This window comes from Phocoena phocoena, chromosome 10 (genome assembly GCF_963924675.1).
Source record: "Phocoena phocoena chromosome 10, mPhoPho1.1, whole genome shotgun sequence".
NCBI lineage: Eukaryota > Metazoa > Chordata > Mammalia > Artiodactyla > Phocoenidae > Phocoena > Phocoena phocoena.
The window spans coordinates 36748661-36766214 of NC_089228.1; the positions used below are offsets into that span (position 1 = coordinate 36748661).

A 17554-nucleotide genomic window follows, 5' to 3' on the forward strand; every position below is an offset into this window, starting at 1 on the left:
AAATCATCATTGGATTTTAAAGCTAGTGGGTGAAAGTTGTGAGGAATGGAACATTTACACCGCAAACTATTTCCCTACAGATTACTGATTAATTAAAAATGGGGGAAATGGGAACTTCCCAGTGGAGAAACCTGGTGGACACGACCTTGAGCAACCAAATTTACATTACCAAGAATAGGACATGTCCCTCCTCAAACAGTGCACCGAGGACACAGCATTCATGTAATGTTCCTGCCCAAACTGCAATGCCTGAATCTAATCACTGCAAAACATCAGACAAACCCGAACTGAGAGACAGTCTATAAAACAACTGGCCTGTACTCTTCAGTAGTGTCAAGAGTGTCAAAGTTATGAAGGAAAAAAAAAAAAGGCTGAAGAATGGTTTCAGATGAAAGGAGACCAAAGAGACATGACAACTAAATATGGTGTGTGACACTGCACTGGACCCTGACCTGCTGTCTAGCATCTGCACCCCTTGTTTGTGGACAGAGTAGCCTGGGATGATAACTAGCATTCCTTTCATGACAGCAGAGCTGCACCCTTTGCAGATATTCTCAATTCATTTATGATATTCACATAGAAGACACACATGGGTGTTTGGTGCCAAGACACAAGGAATGCTTGATTTGCCTGGCCACGTCTGGGCTAAAGGACAGAATCACCAGGTGGGTCCCCACATGACCAACAGTTCTGAGTTGATGGAGAGGGTCCCTTTTGGAGGCTCAATGATCAGAGGAGGCCAGTCGTTGCAGTGACCAATGTAGACTGACCAGGGTGGGTGGGAGTGTGTGTACAACCCACGTCCTCCGTGTGAGTGGTCACTCCCTGGAGTGAGGCTGGAACTGCTATGTGGTGTGGTGGGTCACTGTGGAGAGCAAGGAGGCCCAGGCCTGGTGCAGCTTTGGCACAGACAAGCAGAGGTCAGGGGGGTGAGCCAATACAATGTGCACTTGCCTGTGCATGTCTGAAGTTCACCCCACCTCGGTGATCACACCTCTCTTGGATGGACAGTCTGGGCCAGGGTGGATGGCCCGGGTGGTTGTGGGACCCACCCACTCTCAGCCTGTGCCCCTCTAACTACACAGGCTTGAATAGGCTGCTGTATCCGTGTCCCAGTAATAATGCCAATCCATCACACTCATCACCTTAGGAGGTGAGACTGAGGCCACAGCCATGCCAGGACCAACAAGGATTAGAGGGAGAGGGGATCACTGTCTGGACACAGGAGGGAGATTTGAGAGCAAGAAGGGGTGATATGGGGCCACCAGGGATGGGAGGAAGATTGAGGATGATGGTCTAGCTCCTGGAGGTGGACGGGAGGCGGGTCGGGCAGACAGCTCAGAGGCGAACCTCCAGCAGGTAGCATAGGCGGCACTGACTCTCCTGGTAGATGAGATACTCGCTCTGGAAGAAGCTGGAGCTGCTGAACTCTGGGCAGGGCATGGGCTGGCCCTGGGGCACCACCACTCGCTGGCCATCCAGCTCTAGCTTGGTGTCCTGGGTTGGAACTGCAGGGCACAGCAAGGGCTATGAATGACCCAAGGGTCACTGGTCCTTGGCTTTACTGGTAAGTCCTACCCCCTGTGCTCTCTACTTCTACCACAGGGAGTACCCACTCATTCCCACCTTGCCAAACTCCAAACTGCTGCATAGGCTGGGCCTTCTGCCTGGAATCTCCTCCCCCATTTCTCTGCCTGGGAAATGCCTGCTCATCTTTCAATGCTCAGTCAACGACACCTCTTCTTTGAAGCTCTCCTGGCTGCCCAGGAAAGATTTGTTGAATCAGTGAATGTTTGTTGAATGATAAAGTGAATGACTGCATTGAAGAATCCTACTTCTTTTCGTCCTTCCTCACAAGCCCCTTCCTTGCTCACCTCCTCCCTGAAAGCATCGTGCTCCATCTCAGCCTCACCTCTATCCTTAGGCCTGTCCAGCTTCATAGGACTCACCAGGCTCTGTGTGGCCACGGGTAATGACACTGTCGAAGCCAGGGGGTGGCTGCTTCAAGCTGGGCTCATAGACGGCGATGCGGTACTCTCTGCCCACTGCCACCTCACCCAGGAACATGTAGCCAATGTCATGGGCCCCGCAGGACATGCCAGTAACTGGGGGACACAGGGAGGCTCAGGGTAGGCAGGCCGGCTCTCTGCCTGACTCCCTGGGCTCCTCTCTGCTGCATTGTTATCTCCTTTGGCTTTGCTGCCCTGGCCCAGAAAAGTACCCATCTTTCTTCCATCCTTCCTCCAACCATTTCTCCAGGCCCCTTGTCCTGGCTGTGCTCCCTCCTCCCTCTCTCCTCCATTGCTCAACTCCCAGAGTCCAGGCGTCTGCCACCCTCACCAAGGTCAGTAATGGCCTTCCAGTGACCATATCTGGGGTGGGGGGTTTTCAGGCCTGCTCTACTGATTTTGCCATGGCATCCTTCACCCTCTACCCTGAGACCCCCTTGCAGTGCTCTCCTGAGGCCACCCTCCACTTCTTCTTAGGCTCCTCTTCCCTCCTTGGCCTTGAGCAACCTTCAGCTCCATCTGCACTTGGATGAATCCTCCGACCTTGGTCTCTTGAGTGGTGGAGGGCAGTGGTCTCCAATAATGAGGTCAACCTGGGCTGAGAAGCCAGTAGGGGCAGGTCACCTCAGTGAGGACACCCCTGGACAGAAACTTGGGGGTCATTAGAGACACCCTCGACCCTTTCCCACAATGCTGCCCATCCCACCTCCCACATACTCCTCTCATGGATTCTCTCCTCCACCTCCATCGCCCTGGGCTGGGGGCCCATCACATTTGGCCTGGATGGGAACACAGCCTCCCTGCAGCCTCTGGCCTTTGCCACCCTCCCAACGGCTGCAGCCACGTTCAACTGTACTCCCCATCACTTTCTGAATAAGGCTCCCTTGATCCTCCTGGGCCCCCAAGCCCCACACCCACACTAGGCATTTGCTCTAAGCTTTGTCATCAGGCCGTGCCTGGAGGTGGTGACCTGCCGCAGCCTCCCAGGCTTTGTGCCACTCCCTGGCTGCTTTACCTTGAAGGCTCCTCTTTCACCCCCTCCCAGGTCAGGTTCGCACACTCATCCCATCTGCATCACCTTCTCCAGGAAGCTGTCGCTGACCAGCAGATGCCTCCTTTGAGTCCCCCAACCCCCAGGATGCCCCACAGAGCTCTCTAGTCAGTAACTATCCGAGGGGTCCTCTCTGGATCCACTGCAGGTGGGACAAGTAATGGGCCCCAAGCTCCTTAGTGTCCCCATACCCACTCAGGGCTTGGCTCTGAGGGATACCTCACCATTGCCATCTGACTTGCTGTTCTCCAAGGCAAAGTAGATGCCTTTGCCAACACGGCCACCAGAATGTGGCATGATGCGAAGCCCTCTGGTGAGGATGGCGGCCACCACAGCCATGTTGGTGCCGTGTCACAGTAGCTTCCGATTACCCAGCTTGTCGTGGGCCTGGAACTGATCTCCCTAGCGGGGGAGATGGGAACCGGGAGAGTCATGCCACCCAAGCTCAGGTGTTTCTGTCTGCCATCAGAGGGTATGACCAAGGCCAAGGGTTCCCTAGTCACTCACATACTCATGCACACATGCACAAGACCTAGGCCTGGTGGAAACTGGTCAGAGTTTCTCAGCCAACTCACTAAAGGGAAGATAAGCCAAGGTCATCTCCCTAAGGGACAAGGTAGTGATGGTGGGGAGGGAATCTTCCTCACCTCCCCTTCTCGGTTCACTGTCCAACTATGTTGAAGTGCAGGGCAACTGTACTTGCTGCCAGTCTTTTCCAAGCAGGGATGTATCACCTGCGGGGAGAGAAAAAACTGGGTGCCAAGAGCAAGAAATGTATCGACTAACCTCCACTTGTCCCCTGCAGTCCCAGAGCTCTCCTCAGGCCCTGGAGACACAGCGAGAGAAGGCCCTAGGAAAGGGATTCTTCTGGGCACCTGGAGGGCAGACAGGCAAAGGGCCAGTGCCCACTGCTAGCTCGGCTCCTCTGTGGGGACCGGCCCACCTTGTACTCAGGCGCCTTTGGGTCCAGCAGCTGGAGCTGGCACTTGAGGAGCTGGTAATCTCGGTCCAGTGGGTGTGGCACCTCCTCCACTTTCTTTGTCTCCTCGGGGGCTGCCTACAGGGTCTGGGCCAGCTCGATGTCTGCCAGCACCTAAGGGGATGGGCACTGGCAGCTTGTGTGTCCCCTTGACCCTGGGCCTCCCCTCCCCCTCCCACATAAATAGGACCATGGCCACCCCACCTTATTCAGCCCCACCCCATCTATCTGTCTGTCCTTCCCCTCCCCTGTCCTTCGGCCGGCCCATCGCAGTCAATCTATCTGTCCCCCATCTCCCTTGCCCCATCTATCTGTTTGGTAACCCCACTGCCTGCAACCTGCCAACCCTCACCAGCAGCATATACTTCTTGGCCTGCAGAAGTTCCGGGGAGTTGATGGGTGGGGGCTGGCTACGGCCGAAGTTGTGGGGAATGATGGTGTAGAAGTGGGAGGACAGCTCCTCCAGGCTGAGACCACGATCTGCGGGGGCTTTCAGGGCCGCCTCCACTGCTTCCAAGGCCTCCAAACCCCGGGAAATCTGCTGCTTGCTCAACTTCCCCAGGGGCATCTTCTTCACATCTGGGGAGATGGGGATAGTGGGGAGTCAGGCCCACAGCCCTGCCACCCCCAGACCCCTGCTACCCTTCCTGGCTCCTCCCCCCTCCCCCAGGTTCATGATAGCCATGGCATTCTTTTTTTTTTTTTTTTTTTGCGGTACGCAGGCCTCTCACTGTTGTGGTCTCTCCTGTTGCGGGGCACAGGCTCCGGACGCGCAGGCTCAGTGGCCATGGCTCACGGGCTCAGCTGCTCCGCGGCATGTGGGATCTTCCCGGACCGGGGCACAAACCCGTGTCCCCTGCATAGGCAGGCGGACTCTCAATCACTGCGCCACCAGGGAAGCCCAGCCATGGCATTCTTGAACATGTCCTTGCTGAAGATGTTGGTGATGAGCTTCTGTGTGGCTGCGTCCAGGGAGCAGGGCTGCACTTGCTGAACCACGAACCACGGTCCTCACTGGGCCTCCGTCTACCAAGGGGTAGAGGGCCCACGTGGGCAGGAGCAGCTGGGCAGGGCACCTGCACCTAGAGCAGGGCCTGGCCAGACCGAGGCCAGAGAGGAAGGCCTGTGCCTGAGGGTATACAGCTGGGCAGTGGCTGTCCCTTCCCTCAGCCCAGGCCCACCCTCCCTCTCTGGCCACTTCACCTTCACCACGGCTTCCTGGGCCTCATCCTCTCTCTGTACTTCATAAGTGTATACTTGCTGGGGTGGGCCACAAAGTGGTCCCGCTCTGCCCAGCTGTTCTTGGTCTTGTCCCGAAACTTCTTTTCAAAGTCCTTCTGTGCATCCTCCAGTGACATGAAGCGGCTGAGTTTTGACTGGCCCACCTCTCCCGGCAAGCAACAGCTTTCAGAGGTGTGCCTACCACAGTGCCCACCGTAAATGTTTGCTGGCCTCTACTGTGCAGGCCCTGTGCCGAGCGCCCCTGGATGTCAGAGGTGGGGCAGGGCACAGTCAGAGGCTGTGGCCTTTTGGCCTGAGTAAGCTGTGGGGACCCCGGGAAGCAGGGGCCATGTGTTGAGCAGGGAGAGGTGGGGAGGATGCGGGCACAGGGTGGGTGGGTGGTACTCACCACGCGCCCCCAGCGGTTCCAGCAGATAAAGCAGTCACCTTCTTCCAGCAGCTGGATGATGTAGAACTTGTTGTTGCTCCCAGTGTTGGTCTGGTTCAGGGTACAGTCGTAGTCTTCATGCACCTGTGGCCAGAGTGGGTGTGCGGAGGGCAGGCTGGCTACGGCCGCCCCTGGGTGGGATGGGGTATCTGGCTGCACACTGACAGGAATCACACTGCACTGGGGTGTCAGAGGAGGCCCTGTCTGGGAACTCTGCCTTAAGTGTCGTTGGGGGAAGACCGAGAAGCTCAGGGGCCTGTCCTGGGGTCTGAAGAGCAGACATGACCCACCTGGATCTGATGGAATATAGCCCTGCCTGAACTTTGGGGTCTTGGAAGAACACAGTTTACTTGGGAGCCTTGAGCTATTTGGCCAGAGCCAAGGGGGAGGGGAGGAGGTCTGAGTGTATTTGTACCCAAGAGGGAGCAGGCACTGGGACTGGCTGGGGACTACAGCTTACCTGGGTCCCAGAGTTGCAGCTGAGTGTGCACAGGGGGTCCACTTAGGCTATGCGCTTCTCTGTGGGTGGAGGGCCTTGGCAGTGGAGTGGAAACTGTCCTCCTCTTGCGCACCCTGACGCCCCTTCTTCTTCTCAGAACCCTCATGCTGTACCTGGGGCTTGCGCTTTGGGCCATGGCTGTTCTAGGGCACAGAGGGGGCCCTCAGGTATCCGTGACCTTTGCGTCCCACCTGGCTGGCACAGCACTAACTTGCCCCACCCTGAGATTGCCCTTTGGTAACCTCCCTCTGCCTCCATTTCCCCACTCCCGGTCCCTGACCAAAACCGGCTCTCTGCACCCCAGATACACCCCTTTCTCCAGTCACCAGGGCCAGGCCAGGCCCCTGTCCAGTCTGCCCAGTCTGGCCAAGGAAGAGGGGCTCTCCACCCTCTATGGCTCTTTTGTGTGTTCTGAGGTTGAAGGGAAAGTGAAAGGAGAATCTCCCCCCTCCCATTTCTGGGCTCCTCTCCCCAGAGCACTCTCTGCTCCTCCCCCATCTCAGCTAACTTGGATCTGGCATGGTTGCTGGGCTGAGTCACCCCAGCTATGGAGGAGAGTGGGCAGTGGCTCCCGAGGGGCTAGCACCCCTAAGGCCAGATCTGTCTTTCCAAAGCTTGGGACCCAATAGCGCAGAAACCCTTCCCAGCAGGTTCAAGAGTTCTGGGGTGCCAGCCTCCGTCCCAGACCAGTGGCCAGAGGGCAAGAGTCAGTCACACCCACCCTGCCCTGCCCTGTGGAGGGCTGTGGGAGAGGCCATAGGGCACTCACCTAAGAGAAGCAGGGACCTGGGAGAGGTGGTGGTCACCAGGTCAGTAACTCCCAGGCAGTCCTAGTTCTAACAACCTCCCGTAAGCCTTAGGGGAGAGGGGAAGAAGTGGGTGTGGGTAGGATTCCAGCTATTTGGCCACCAGTCTGGTGAGTCAGAGGCTGGGCAGGCCGAGGCGGGCAGGCAGCCTGTCCCGTGGATGGGTGGACACTTGATCCGGACACGCCAAGGCCCAGGGGACTGACGCGCCCTTAGAGCTGCTCATCTGGCCTGAGGCATGCAATACGTATCCACCGGTTGTCCAGTGACCTTGGCCCCAGGTGCGGGCATTGCCTTCTCCCGGGGGCTGCCGGATCCCTCTCCCCCGCCCCGGTTATTTAGAGTCAGACTCTCTCACCCTGGCCCCCGCCCCTGACGGGGAGGAGTCACTTTCCAGGAAAAGGAATCCCGCGTCTCTGGCGCCCCCCAACGTCCAAGGAGAGCAAACACAAAGACGGTGTCGGGGTCCGACACCTCTTCATACGTCAGTCAGCGGCAGGGCGCACGCGCCGCAGCCGTTGGCCGGAAGCGCCAGGGAGAGGCTTGCTTCCTACGGCAGCCGGGCGCGGGAGCCTATAGGAGTTCTAGGAGGCGTGGCCACAGACATTTATCCTATGGGCGCTTGGGGGCGAGACAGAACCTACCCAAGGGCCCAATGGAGCTGTGGGAGGCGGGGCCTACCGGGCGGTGGGAGCCTATCTTGGCTTGGAGTCTTGTGGGACGGCCCGGGTTTAGCCGCCACGTGAGTTCGCCAGGAGCCGCCGCAACACACACGGGGGGCAGCATGTCGGCGACTGGGGCGGCTCGCAAGAGGGGAAAGCCGGCCTCGGGGGCCGGGGCTGGTGCGGGGGCCGGCAAGTTGCGGCGAAAGGTGAGCACGGCGCTTTGGCGGGCTGGGGTCCATCCTATGTTACTGGACCATTATCCCCATCCGGGAGCCCCGGCACCGGTCCCCTCGACCCCGGGACCCCAGCTGGAGTCAGCTTCGTCCCGTTCTCCGCGCGCCAAATACTGAAAAAGCCTTTCACTTGAGCCGGGGGCTACCGCCTTTCCCAGTGACTCTCGAGGGACTCTAAGGGGCCCTTGGTCGAGCCGGGGTGGTCGGGACCCCTGACCAAAGAAAGTATTATATAATTCCTAGGGCGACTCTTCTGGGGACAAGGGCAAGTCCAAGGGTGGCGGCAAGATGAATGAGGAGATCTCCAGCGACTCGGAGACTGAGAGGTGAGCTCTTTTTTTCCACCTAGTAGAAAAGAACACTGGGGCCCATTGTGTATAGAAGTACTCAATGACGGGGGCTAGAGCTGGGCCTAGAACCCAGGACTCTGGCCCTTGATTCTCAGATCTTGATTCTTTCCTCCACTTTTTGACCCTGAGAACTGTCATTTCCTTCGCTGCTGGGGCAGGGTCTCTGTGTGGGGAGGACCCCCAGTCCTAATGGGAGACCAGTGAGGCCTTCCTTCATGACAGGGAGCTGAACTCCAGGCAAGGGGAGAGGGATGCAAGAAATGCTTGCTAGTTCTTCACTCTGTTCTCCCACAATTTCACAGTTATTGAGAGTGCCGGGCACTAGTTTCACTGTTGAGAGAACAGAGATGAGCAGGCAGGAGCAGGCAGGTGAAGACAGAATGTGTTGTGGTGGGATGTGTATCTTAGAGCTGCGTGTTGTCGGAACAGAGAAGGGGAGTTTAAATGGGGCCTGGAGAGATGAGGAGGGGTTCCTCATGGAGAGGTAGGGAAGGCATTCAGGGACCAGAGAAAAGTCTGGGGGCTAAGTGGGCTAGATGGGAGATGAAGAGGATGGGAGGGTAGGCAGTGGGTGCATCTGGACTGTGGAGGGCTTTGCGTACCTCCTCCATTCTGCAGGTGATGGGGGTGGAGTATGTTGCAGAGTTCAGAGGGGGCTAGCAAGGTATCAGGCCTGACCCTGTGGCATGGAAGCTGTCATATCAGAGAATCCCGGTGCCTTCCTTAAGAGTTGGCTTTAGAAATTCTAATTCTAAAAGTTGAGTACATGTTGGCCTTAACCTGCTCACAGAAAGACTTAATATAATACTTTTTGTAGTCTTAAGGTTACTGTGGGTGTGTGCCAGGCCCTGTGCTAAGCACTTTTAAATATTTTTAAAATGTGTTGTGAAATGTATTAGCTACAGAAGAGTTAATGAAATGTAATTGTACCATAGAGAGTAATGATGAAATGAACCTCTGTGCACCCACCAGAACTAGACCATTCGTAGAAACTTAGAAGCCCCAACTGCCATTCCTGACTTAAGTTAATCATTTCTTTGGTTTCCTTCCTTCTTCTTCTTTTTTTTCTTTTCCCTTTTCTGATTCAGGTATAACCTACATACAGTAGGTTTTTACCTTTCTTAGTGTACTGTTCTGTGAGTTATGACAGTCGCATATAGTCGTGTAACTACCACCACTGTAAAGATATAGAAGGGTTTTACCACCCACCAAAATCCCCCATGGCTCCTTTGCAGTCAATTCCCACCCGCCTCCAACCAGTAACTGCTGTCCCTAGAATTTTGCCTTTTCCAGAATGTTATTTGAGTGGAATTACAATGGTTGTATACTTGCTTTGATTTTCTTTAGAGTTCTGTCTTCTATGTGTGAACCCGAAACAATAGATTGATTCTTTGGGTAAACTGAGTAGAAGTTAAGACCCTGGTGTACGAGGGAAGGGCAGCACCAACCCTGTTGGCTGAAGACTTGCTGGGCACTGGGTACTAACCGGTCTCAGGAGCATGGTCAGGCCTTGGCTTCCTTGAGAATTTCCAAGGTCGTTTCTGGGGAAGTTGTGGGCAAGGTCATGGATGAGTCTAGGAAACAACTGGGCTACCTGACAGGGACTAGGTATCTGCAGGCACTTGATCAGAGGGAACGGGCTGCTCTGGGTTTTCTGCTTCTGAGTTCCCGTGACTTACCTCCAGCTCCCAGGAGCAAGTCAAAGTAGGACTCATCTTGAGTGAGGGGCATGGAGGGGAAAGCAAGGACTTCACTAGCACAAGGTCAAGCCAGGCCCAGTTAAGCTTCACCTGGAATCCCATCCTCAGGGTAGAGGATGGCGCCTTGGCAGTGAGGATGGGGCGTTGATAGTCCCAACACGTCTGCCTCTTGGTTCCTTGCATCAGATCTGGGCTGGCTGCTCCCCTGTGTCTGGGGGGTCGTTGTTGTTCTGAGATCTACCGTTTCTGCTTTCCATGTTGGATCTTCTGTTTCCTGTCTCCCGTGCCTTCCCCATTCTTAGCTCACTCTCTTGTTCAGGGAGCACATCCTCCATCCTTAAAAGAAGGAGAAAGGACCACTTTTGTGGCACCCTGTACATCTGATAATGTCTTCATTTATCATTAATGGTTTAACTGGCATGCCATTCCAGTGGTTAGCGTTTTATTCCGAATTTTGTATGTGCAGCTCCTTTGTTTTCTGCTCTCAGTGTTGCTGTTGAGGCTTCTGGGGTCACTTTGATTCCTGACCCTTTGTATATGGTCTGATTTTTCTTGGAAGCCTGTAGAACCTTCTCTTTCCCTCCAGAGTTGAGAGATTTCCCAGTGATCTCTTTGGGTTTGGGGTCTGTTTTCACCTTTACGTTGGGCCCTGGGTGGGCCCTTTCAGTTTGGTAAGTCACATCTTTCAGTTTTCTGTGAGACCATTGGCCATGAGGGCTGGCAGGGATGGGGGTGTCAAGTGGCTGGGGAAGCAGCGAGGAGCACAGTCCTAGTGGCCAGAGGAGCGGGCCGAGCCCTCCTGCTCACAGCCTAGTTCCTCCTGCTCACAGCCTAGTTCCCAGGAGGAATGAGGAGGAGGAGGCGGAGGAGCTGGAGGAGACCGCACAGGAGAAGAAGCTGCGCTTGGCCAAGCTCTACCTTGAGCAGCTCAAGCAGCAAGGTGAGCCTGTGGACTGGGCAGGTGAGGGGCGGGGCCTATGCCTGAGTCTGCCTGCTGTGGCCCCAGCCACCTGGTGGGTGACTGATGCAGGTAGCCGGTGGGCTGCTGGGGCTGCTGCTGCTGGCGGCCCTGTGGGAGGGTGGCTAGGAGCTCTAATGGATCTTCTGGGGTGGGCCGGGCCTTCAGGGGGCTTCAGACTGATCTGATAAGTAAAGGCAGGGGTTGGGCAGGAGACCATCCAGCCCTCCCTCCTCTTTGGCTGAGGTGGCCTGAACTTCCATGGGACACAGCCCAAATGTTCAGGGCCCAGGACTGAGGTGGTGGGTGGGGATGGGAAGGGAAAAGTGGGGTGTTGTTGGCCTGGGTTTACTTGGCTTGGTCTGTCCTACACAGAGGAGGAGAAGGCTGAGGCCCGTGAATTTGAGGAGGACCAGGTGGCAGGGAGGCTGAAGGAGGACGTGGTGAGTGTGGAGGGAGGGTGGTGGGAGGGAAGGGATGGGGCTGGTCCTGCTCCTGGGATCTCACCCCTCTCCTCTCCATGCAGCTCGAGCAGAGAGGCCGGCTGCAGAAGTCGGTGGCAAAGGAGGTGAGCAGACAGGGCACTTTGGTGTCAGATTGGAGGGAATCACCTGGGTTGGTGGGCAGATGGCCCAACTGGGGACTCAGGCTGTGGGGTGTTTGCTCTGGAACATAGTGGGCACTTGGGCAGACAGGGTCAGGTAATGGTCTGGTCTTGGCAGCCCTGGGTCCGGTTTTCCTTCTGGGCAGTGTGGTGGGAAAGGATGGCATGTGTGTGTGTGGAGGGGGGCATTCCTGCCCCCAGTTGCAGTGACCTGGTCCCTGCCTGCCTAGATCCAGGCCCCAGACCCTGCTGACATTCGAATCTTACGGGGCCACCAGCTGTCCATCACATGTTTGGTTATCACCCCTGACGACCTGGCCATCTTTTCTGCCGCCAAAGACTGCACCATTATTAAGTGTGAGTGAGTGCCTGGGTGGGAGTGCAGCCATGAGGGATCATCTGGACCAGCTGGTCTGGGGAGGAAGAAATAATCAGGGAAAACTGAGACCCGACGGGGGAAGCTTCCGGAGACAGGTTTGCTTCCAAAGAGGTGTTCTCTGGATGACAGTGGAAGCTTCTGCCCAGGAGTGGGACTTATGAGCTCCCTGTCAATGTCATTGGAGATGATGGAGTGGAGGCAGGATGATGATTTAATGGGAGTTGATGCTTCAGTTGGGCAGTTGGACTAGAGGACAGCTGAGGCTCTACACAGTCCTGGGATTGAGTTCCTGGTCCTCCTGGGTTCCTGGCCTTTGACCACTGAGGGCTGTCCTCATCCACCCATAGTAGTAACAGGAAGAGCTCGTACCATCAGTCCCAAGCACTTTCCTGTCCCTTTTCTTCTGGGCTTCATGGCTGCCCTTTGGGATTATTGTCACCACTTAACAGATGAGGAAACTGAGGTGACTTGTCCAGGGGCTCACAGTGGCTAAACCAGATCTTCTGACCTGAGGCCAGGAGTTTTTCCATGGTGCCACGCTGCCCTTGAGGGGGGTTGCCAGACAGTCCTGCCTTGTGTCCCAGTACCATCTCTCTTCCCCCTTGGTGTCAGGGAGTGTGGAAAGTGGACGGAAGCTTCATGTGATCCCTCGAGCCAAGAAGGGTGCCGAGGGGCAGCCCTCCGGCCATAGTAGCCATGTCCTCTGCATGGCCATCTCCTCCGATGGCAAGTACCTGGTAAGGCAGGATTGGCCCCGGGAGTAGGTGAGAGGTGTGGGCACGTGGTGGGTGCCCATGGCCAATGTGCCCATGGCCATTGCCCTTGTCTCCATAGGCCTCGGGTGACCGCAGCAAGCTCATTCTCATTTGGGAGGCCCAGAGCTGCCAGCACCTGTACACCTTCACGGGACACCGGGACGCCGTGTCGGTGAGAAGCTGGGCCTCCTTTAGTGGACGTTTCTCGAGCACCCGAGTGGGCCAGGCATGGTACTGGGATCCAGGGAATGGTGTGAAAGAGGCAGCGGGTCCCCATCCTCAGGGAACCTGCACTTTGGTGAACAGGACAGAAACAGGGTGAAGCAATAGGGAAGAGCTGGGGGAGACTGAGTCAAGCTTGCCTAGGAAGAGGGAGGCCTGAGAAGTCTGTACTTGCTTGAGGGCAGGCAAGTGTGCCCCTGGCTCCACATAGAGCCCCACAGCGCTCTTGATGGGGGCTGGCTTCCTGTGCCACGTGACCTGCTTTTCAGGACGTCCTCCCTGGGCCTGACCTCTGTCTCTCCTGCTGTAGTCCAGGTTCCTTTTGCCCTCTTTCCATGCACCCTTAGGGGCTGGCATTCCGCAGAGGCACCCACCAGCTCTACAGCACGTCCCACGACCGCTCTGTGAAGGTGTGGAATGTGGCGGAGAACTCCTACGTGGAGACGCTGTGAGTATGCGTAGGCAGAGGGCACGCGGATGTGTGCGTGCAGGTTCACGGGTGACCCCATCCTCCCTCTGTCCCCCTCTCCAGCTTCGGGCACCAGGATGCTGTGGCTGCACTGGATGCTCTGAGCAGGGAGTGCTGCGTGACTGCCGGGGGCCGGGACGGGACCGTGCGTGTGTGGAAGATCCCCGAGGAGTCCCAGCTTGTCTTCTACGGCCACCAGTAAGGCGGCCTGCTGCACCGGGCATTGAGGGGGCCACCCGCATGGGCTGGGGGTGAGGTTGGGCCACGCCCCTCATGGTGCCTTTCTCCAGGGGCTCCATTGACAGCATCCAGCTCATCAACGAGGAGCACATGGTGTCGGGTGCAGACGATGGGTATGAGCTGCCTTCTACCACTGCCACTGCCCCTGGACTTGCTGCGTAGAATCCTCCTGCTCGGGAGCTGTAGTAACCCCTTTCCATAGATGAGGACATTGAGGCAAAGAGTGCAGGGGACCTTGTCTGCTTCCTGTGGCTGGTGTGCACTTGGTCCCTTCCTGCCGTGTGGCCCTTCTGCCCTGCCCCTGGCCCCCTCACTGACCCTGCTCCCTGTCCACAGTTCTGTAGCCTTGTGGGGCCTCTCTAAGAAGCGGCCACTTGCCCTGCAGCGTGAGGCCCATGGGCTGCGGGGGGAGCTGGGCTTGGAGCAGCCCTTCTGGGTGTCATCGGTGGCAGCCCTGCTCAACACAGACCTCGTGGCCACAGGTGGGTGCCCTGTGTGGCAGAAAGGAGGGGATCTCAGGGTGGGCTGGTGAGGGGGGTGCTCACTGTCTCCCTGTCCCCCAGGCTCTCACAGCAACTCTGTGCGGCTCTGGCAATGCGGGGAGGGCTTCCGGCAGCTTGACCTTCTCTGCGACATCCCCCTGGTGAGTGAGGCTTGAATACCCAGCCTGTCTTTACCACACTCCCAAGGCCCGTTACAGTGTTTTCCTGCCAGAAGGGCGGTTCCTCAGAGCAGGGCCAGCTATGACTTCTCTCTCTAGCCCCAGCTCCTAGCACAGGGCCTGCAGGAACCCTCCCTTCTTCCTCTCCTTTCCCGGCCTCCACTCCCCTCCTTGTCCTAGGCCCTGTCCTGGTTACTGGGGTACAAGGTAGGGAAGTGTGGGCAAAGGCATGGAGGGCCTGGCCCTGTGATGGGTTCTGCATGACTGGTGCCAGACTGAATGCCAGGCTAGGGTGTGTGGACTCAGTGCAACCTAGGGCAGAGTGGCAGGATCTGTCAGTGACTTCTAGTGATAGTTCAGGGCTTGGGTCAATGGTGATGGTCATGGAGTCTCCAGAGCCAGGACCAGGAGCCAGGCCCTACTTAGTGTACACCGTCTCCTTCATCCCCACAAACTCTCTGCGAGGCCTGCGCTCTACTTTCCCCATCTCACAGAGGTGGATGCTGAGGCCCTGAGGGGTAGAGGGCTGGCCCAGGTGGCAGGACGCAGAGCAGGGATTTAACCCAGGCTGGGCCTTTGACTGTGATGCTGGCTGGGGCTGTGGTGAGGGATCTGTTCTCACATCTTACTGCCTTGTCCCTCCCTCTTCTCAGGTGGGCTTTATCAATAGCCTCAAGTTCTCCAGTGCTGGGGACTTCCTGGTGGCCGGGGTAGGGCAGGAGCACAGGTATGAGGCACTTCTTGAGGGGTGCGGGTGAGGCAAATGGCATAGGGTGGGTGGCTGGGTGGGAATGGGGTGGATACCGGGTGGGGCTGGGCCCGCCCTCAGCTGCTCCTCTTGCCCCTGTAGGCTTGGCCGGTGGTGGCGGATCAAAGAGGCCCGGAACTCTGTCTGCATCATCCCTCTCCACAGGGCCCCCAGGCCCCCTACTGCTGGCTCCTGACTCTCTCATCCCCTGTATTTAAGTTCTTCCCAGGCCATCCCCTGCCTTCTTTGTATTAAAAGCCTCCTCTTCTGGGCCTTGTCTCCTCTAGCTTCTTGACTGGGGAGGGCAGGGGGATGGCAGGGGATGGCTTAGTAAAGGCCTCGGGGCTTTATTCTTTCCAGCAAATTTGGGGATGGAGCCCTCAGCTGGCTTCTGGCTCCTAGACCCTGAGTATCCTCTACGACTTTGTTAGGCCAGCTTTCCACCCACTGCTCTGGGCTGGTTGGGGTCAGAAGCTGCTGATCCCTCAGCTAAGCTGTGGCTGTTCAGTGTGTGTAAGGGCTGGCTGTGAGGTCTGAGGACTGAAAGAAAGACAGACCTACAAGTTAGGCTGATCTGCACCACCCAGGCCAGGTTAGGAAGCTTTAGGAGCTAGACTGCCCTTGGGGTGGGGGTCCGGGTGGAGGTGGGACCCTGCATTGCTCACTGCTTGGGGACAGTGTCAGAGGTGGGAATAGCTCTGCCCTTGGTCTAAATTACAGCCAGGCTGCATGATTCCTCACAGCAGTGACTCTGCCAGGTTAATGTGTTCTCCTGATTCCACCAACTGGATAATTCAGCTTCTGCTATGGAGTGAAGTAAAGAGGAGATGGAGAGGCTGATTGGAGAGGCAGCAGTGCAGGGAAGTGTCCTCTTCAATGGAAAATGAGCAAGATGTGTTAAGGATCGGCTCTGAACTTTCCCTTAATGCCTTGGGCCCAACAGCTGAGCCTACGGTTCTCAAGCGGCAGCGTGGTCCCCTTGGGGGAGGAAGCTACAGGGCTTCCCTCCTGCTCCCCTGCTCGTGAGGCCTCCCCCTTGGACAGACCTGCTCCTACCTTCATTCTCCTGGGGCCAGAAGGGTCAGGTTCAGATTGAACCCCTGAAAACCCTGTTGTGGATCAGAGGATGTTACTAGAATTCACTCCTTATGTCCCGCCTTAAATTGAGCTCAACGACAGCATACACATACCTCTTGAATAATACTGCAAGTAACATGGAAATGCCCCTTAATACACAAACCCCTTTTCCATTAGCACATTCCCAGGGAGAAAGGAAAGTTTGAAAATGAATGCTTTTGGAATTGACTGAAAATAATCCCTCTTACAGCTTCTAGTCTCAGCCTTGGTCAGGTGAGACTTCTGCTGTAGTTGGGCTCTTCCTTCCTCCCAAGCAATGGGAAGCCATGAGAGGGTTGAAAGCAGAAAAGTAATAGGATCTGGTTCACAATAAAAAGAAAAAACAAGTCACTGCTCCGTGGAGAATTAATTAGTAAATGTTTGGGGAAAGAAGGGCATCCACTTAGGAAGCTATAGTAAATAGCAGGTAAGAGGTGATGGTGGTGTGAGAGGGCCAGCAGAAGTGGGGAGGCAGAGCTATGGTTGGGTTGTGTTTGGAGGTGACGCCAACAGATCTTGCTGATCTGTTAATTGTGGGATGAGATGAATGTGGCACCATAGACAGTGTGACATTTACCAAGATGAGAAAGACCAGGTGGAGAAAGCAGGATGAGAAGGATCAGCAGTTTAGTTTGCAGTGTCTAGTAGATGTAGGGAAGTTGAGTAGGCAATGAGCTCACTGCTATATGTTTTATAACATATGAAGCCATGTGATTCTGAGGTGCAGAATTACACCTCCCACCTCACACTCCAGTGGTCTCAAGTGCTCTCCTGTCTTCTCCCCTGATGGACTCAAGGCTACAATTAGATGGGTGAGGGGCAGCCACTGTAGAAGCTCTTAGCTCTGTTCGTAGCTCTGAACCATGCAAAAGACACTAGGTGGGGCCCTCCCCATCTCTGCCTGTTCCTGTCCTCTGAACACCCCCCTGGTCATCATGAGGCCTTGGTACCCTCTCAGAGTCACAGCCCCAGGGGTCACTGAGGTGTGCATTTCTTACTCCTTTCAAAACACTGAGGTGAGCAGCATGACTGAGGGGTGGGGAGGAACTGAGAGAACAGCAGGTAGGGTTCAAAACATCAAAGGGATGCAGGTCCTACTAACCACTTTGTGGACCCCATCAGGAAGCCCTCCACAAGCCACTGAGGATACCTCACCTCCAGATCCCGCAAGTGGCATACAGGCACCCCCAATCTACCCAGAAAACTACTGGAATAAGAAAATTTAGCAAGCAGGCAAGATACCTATGGTATTGTGTGCAAATATCTGTGAATATACTAAAAAACACTGAACTGTGCACTTTAAGGGGGTGAATTGTATGACATGTGAATTATATTCCAACAAAGCTGTTTATAAATAAAAATCAAAAGCACCCCCGAGGGCTTCCCTGGTGGCACAGTGGTTGAGAGTCCGCCTGCCGATGCAGGGGGACACGGGTTCGTG

The 17554-nt window shown here is 56.0% G+C and overlaps 2 protein-coding genes across 2 annotated transcripts; one reads left to right on the top strand and one right to left on the bottom strand.

Annotated features, from left to right (window-relative positions):
- Positions 1-1338: 1338 nt before the first annotated feature.
- On the bottom strand, positions 1339-7799 carry PARP3 (poly(ADP-ribose) polymerase family member 3). Its single transcript, XM_065885907.1, is given in 14 exon segments — positions 1339-1508; positions 1950-2105; positions 3285-3462; positions 3708-3794; positions 4004-4153; positions 4392-4618; positions 4924-5049; positions 5221-5286; positions 5289-5426; positions 5666-5792; positions 6169-6236; positions 6239-6350; positions 7498-7563; positions 7695-7799. Coding segments are annotated over 14 exon segments (1776 nt in total).
- RRP9 (ribosomal RNA processing 9, U3 small nucleolar RNA binding protein) lies at positions 7798-15193 on the top strand. Its single transcript, XM_065886184.1, has 15 exons — positions 7798-7884; positions 8155-8237; positions 10792-10901; positions 11295-11362; positions 11446-11487; positions 11754-11880; positions 12515-12639; positions 12737-12829; positions 13227-13327; positions 13412-13546; positions 13639-13701; positions 13925-14070; positions 14152-14231; positions 14903-14976; positions 15100-15193. The coding sequence occupies exons 1-15, from the start codon at positions 7798-7800 to the stop codon at positions 15191-15193; spliced, it is 1428 nt and encodes a 475-aa protein (XP_065742256.1).
- Positions 15194-17554: the final 2361 nt, after the last annotated feature.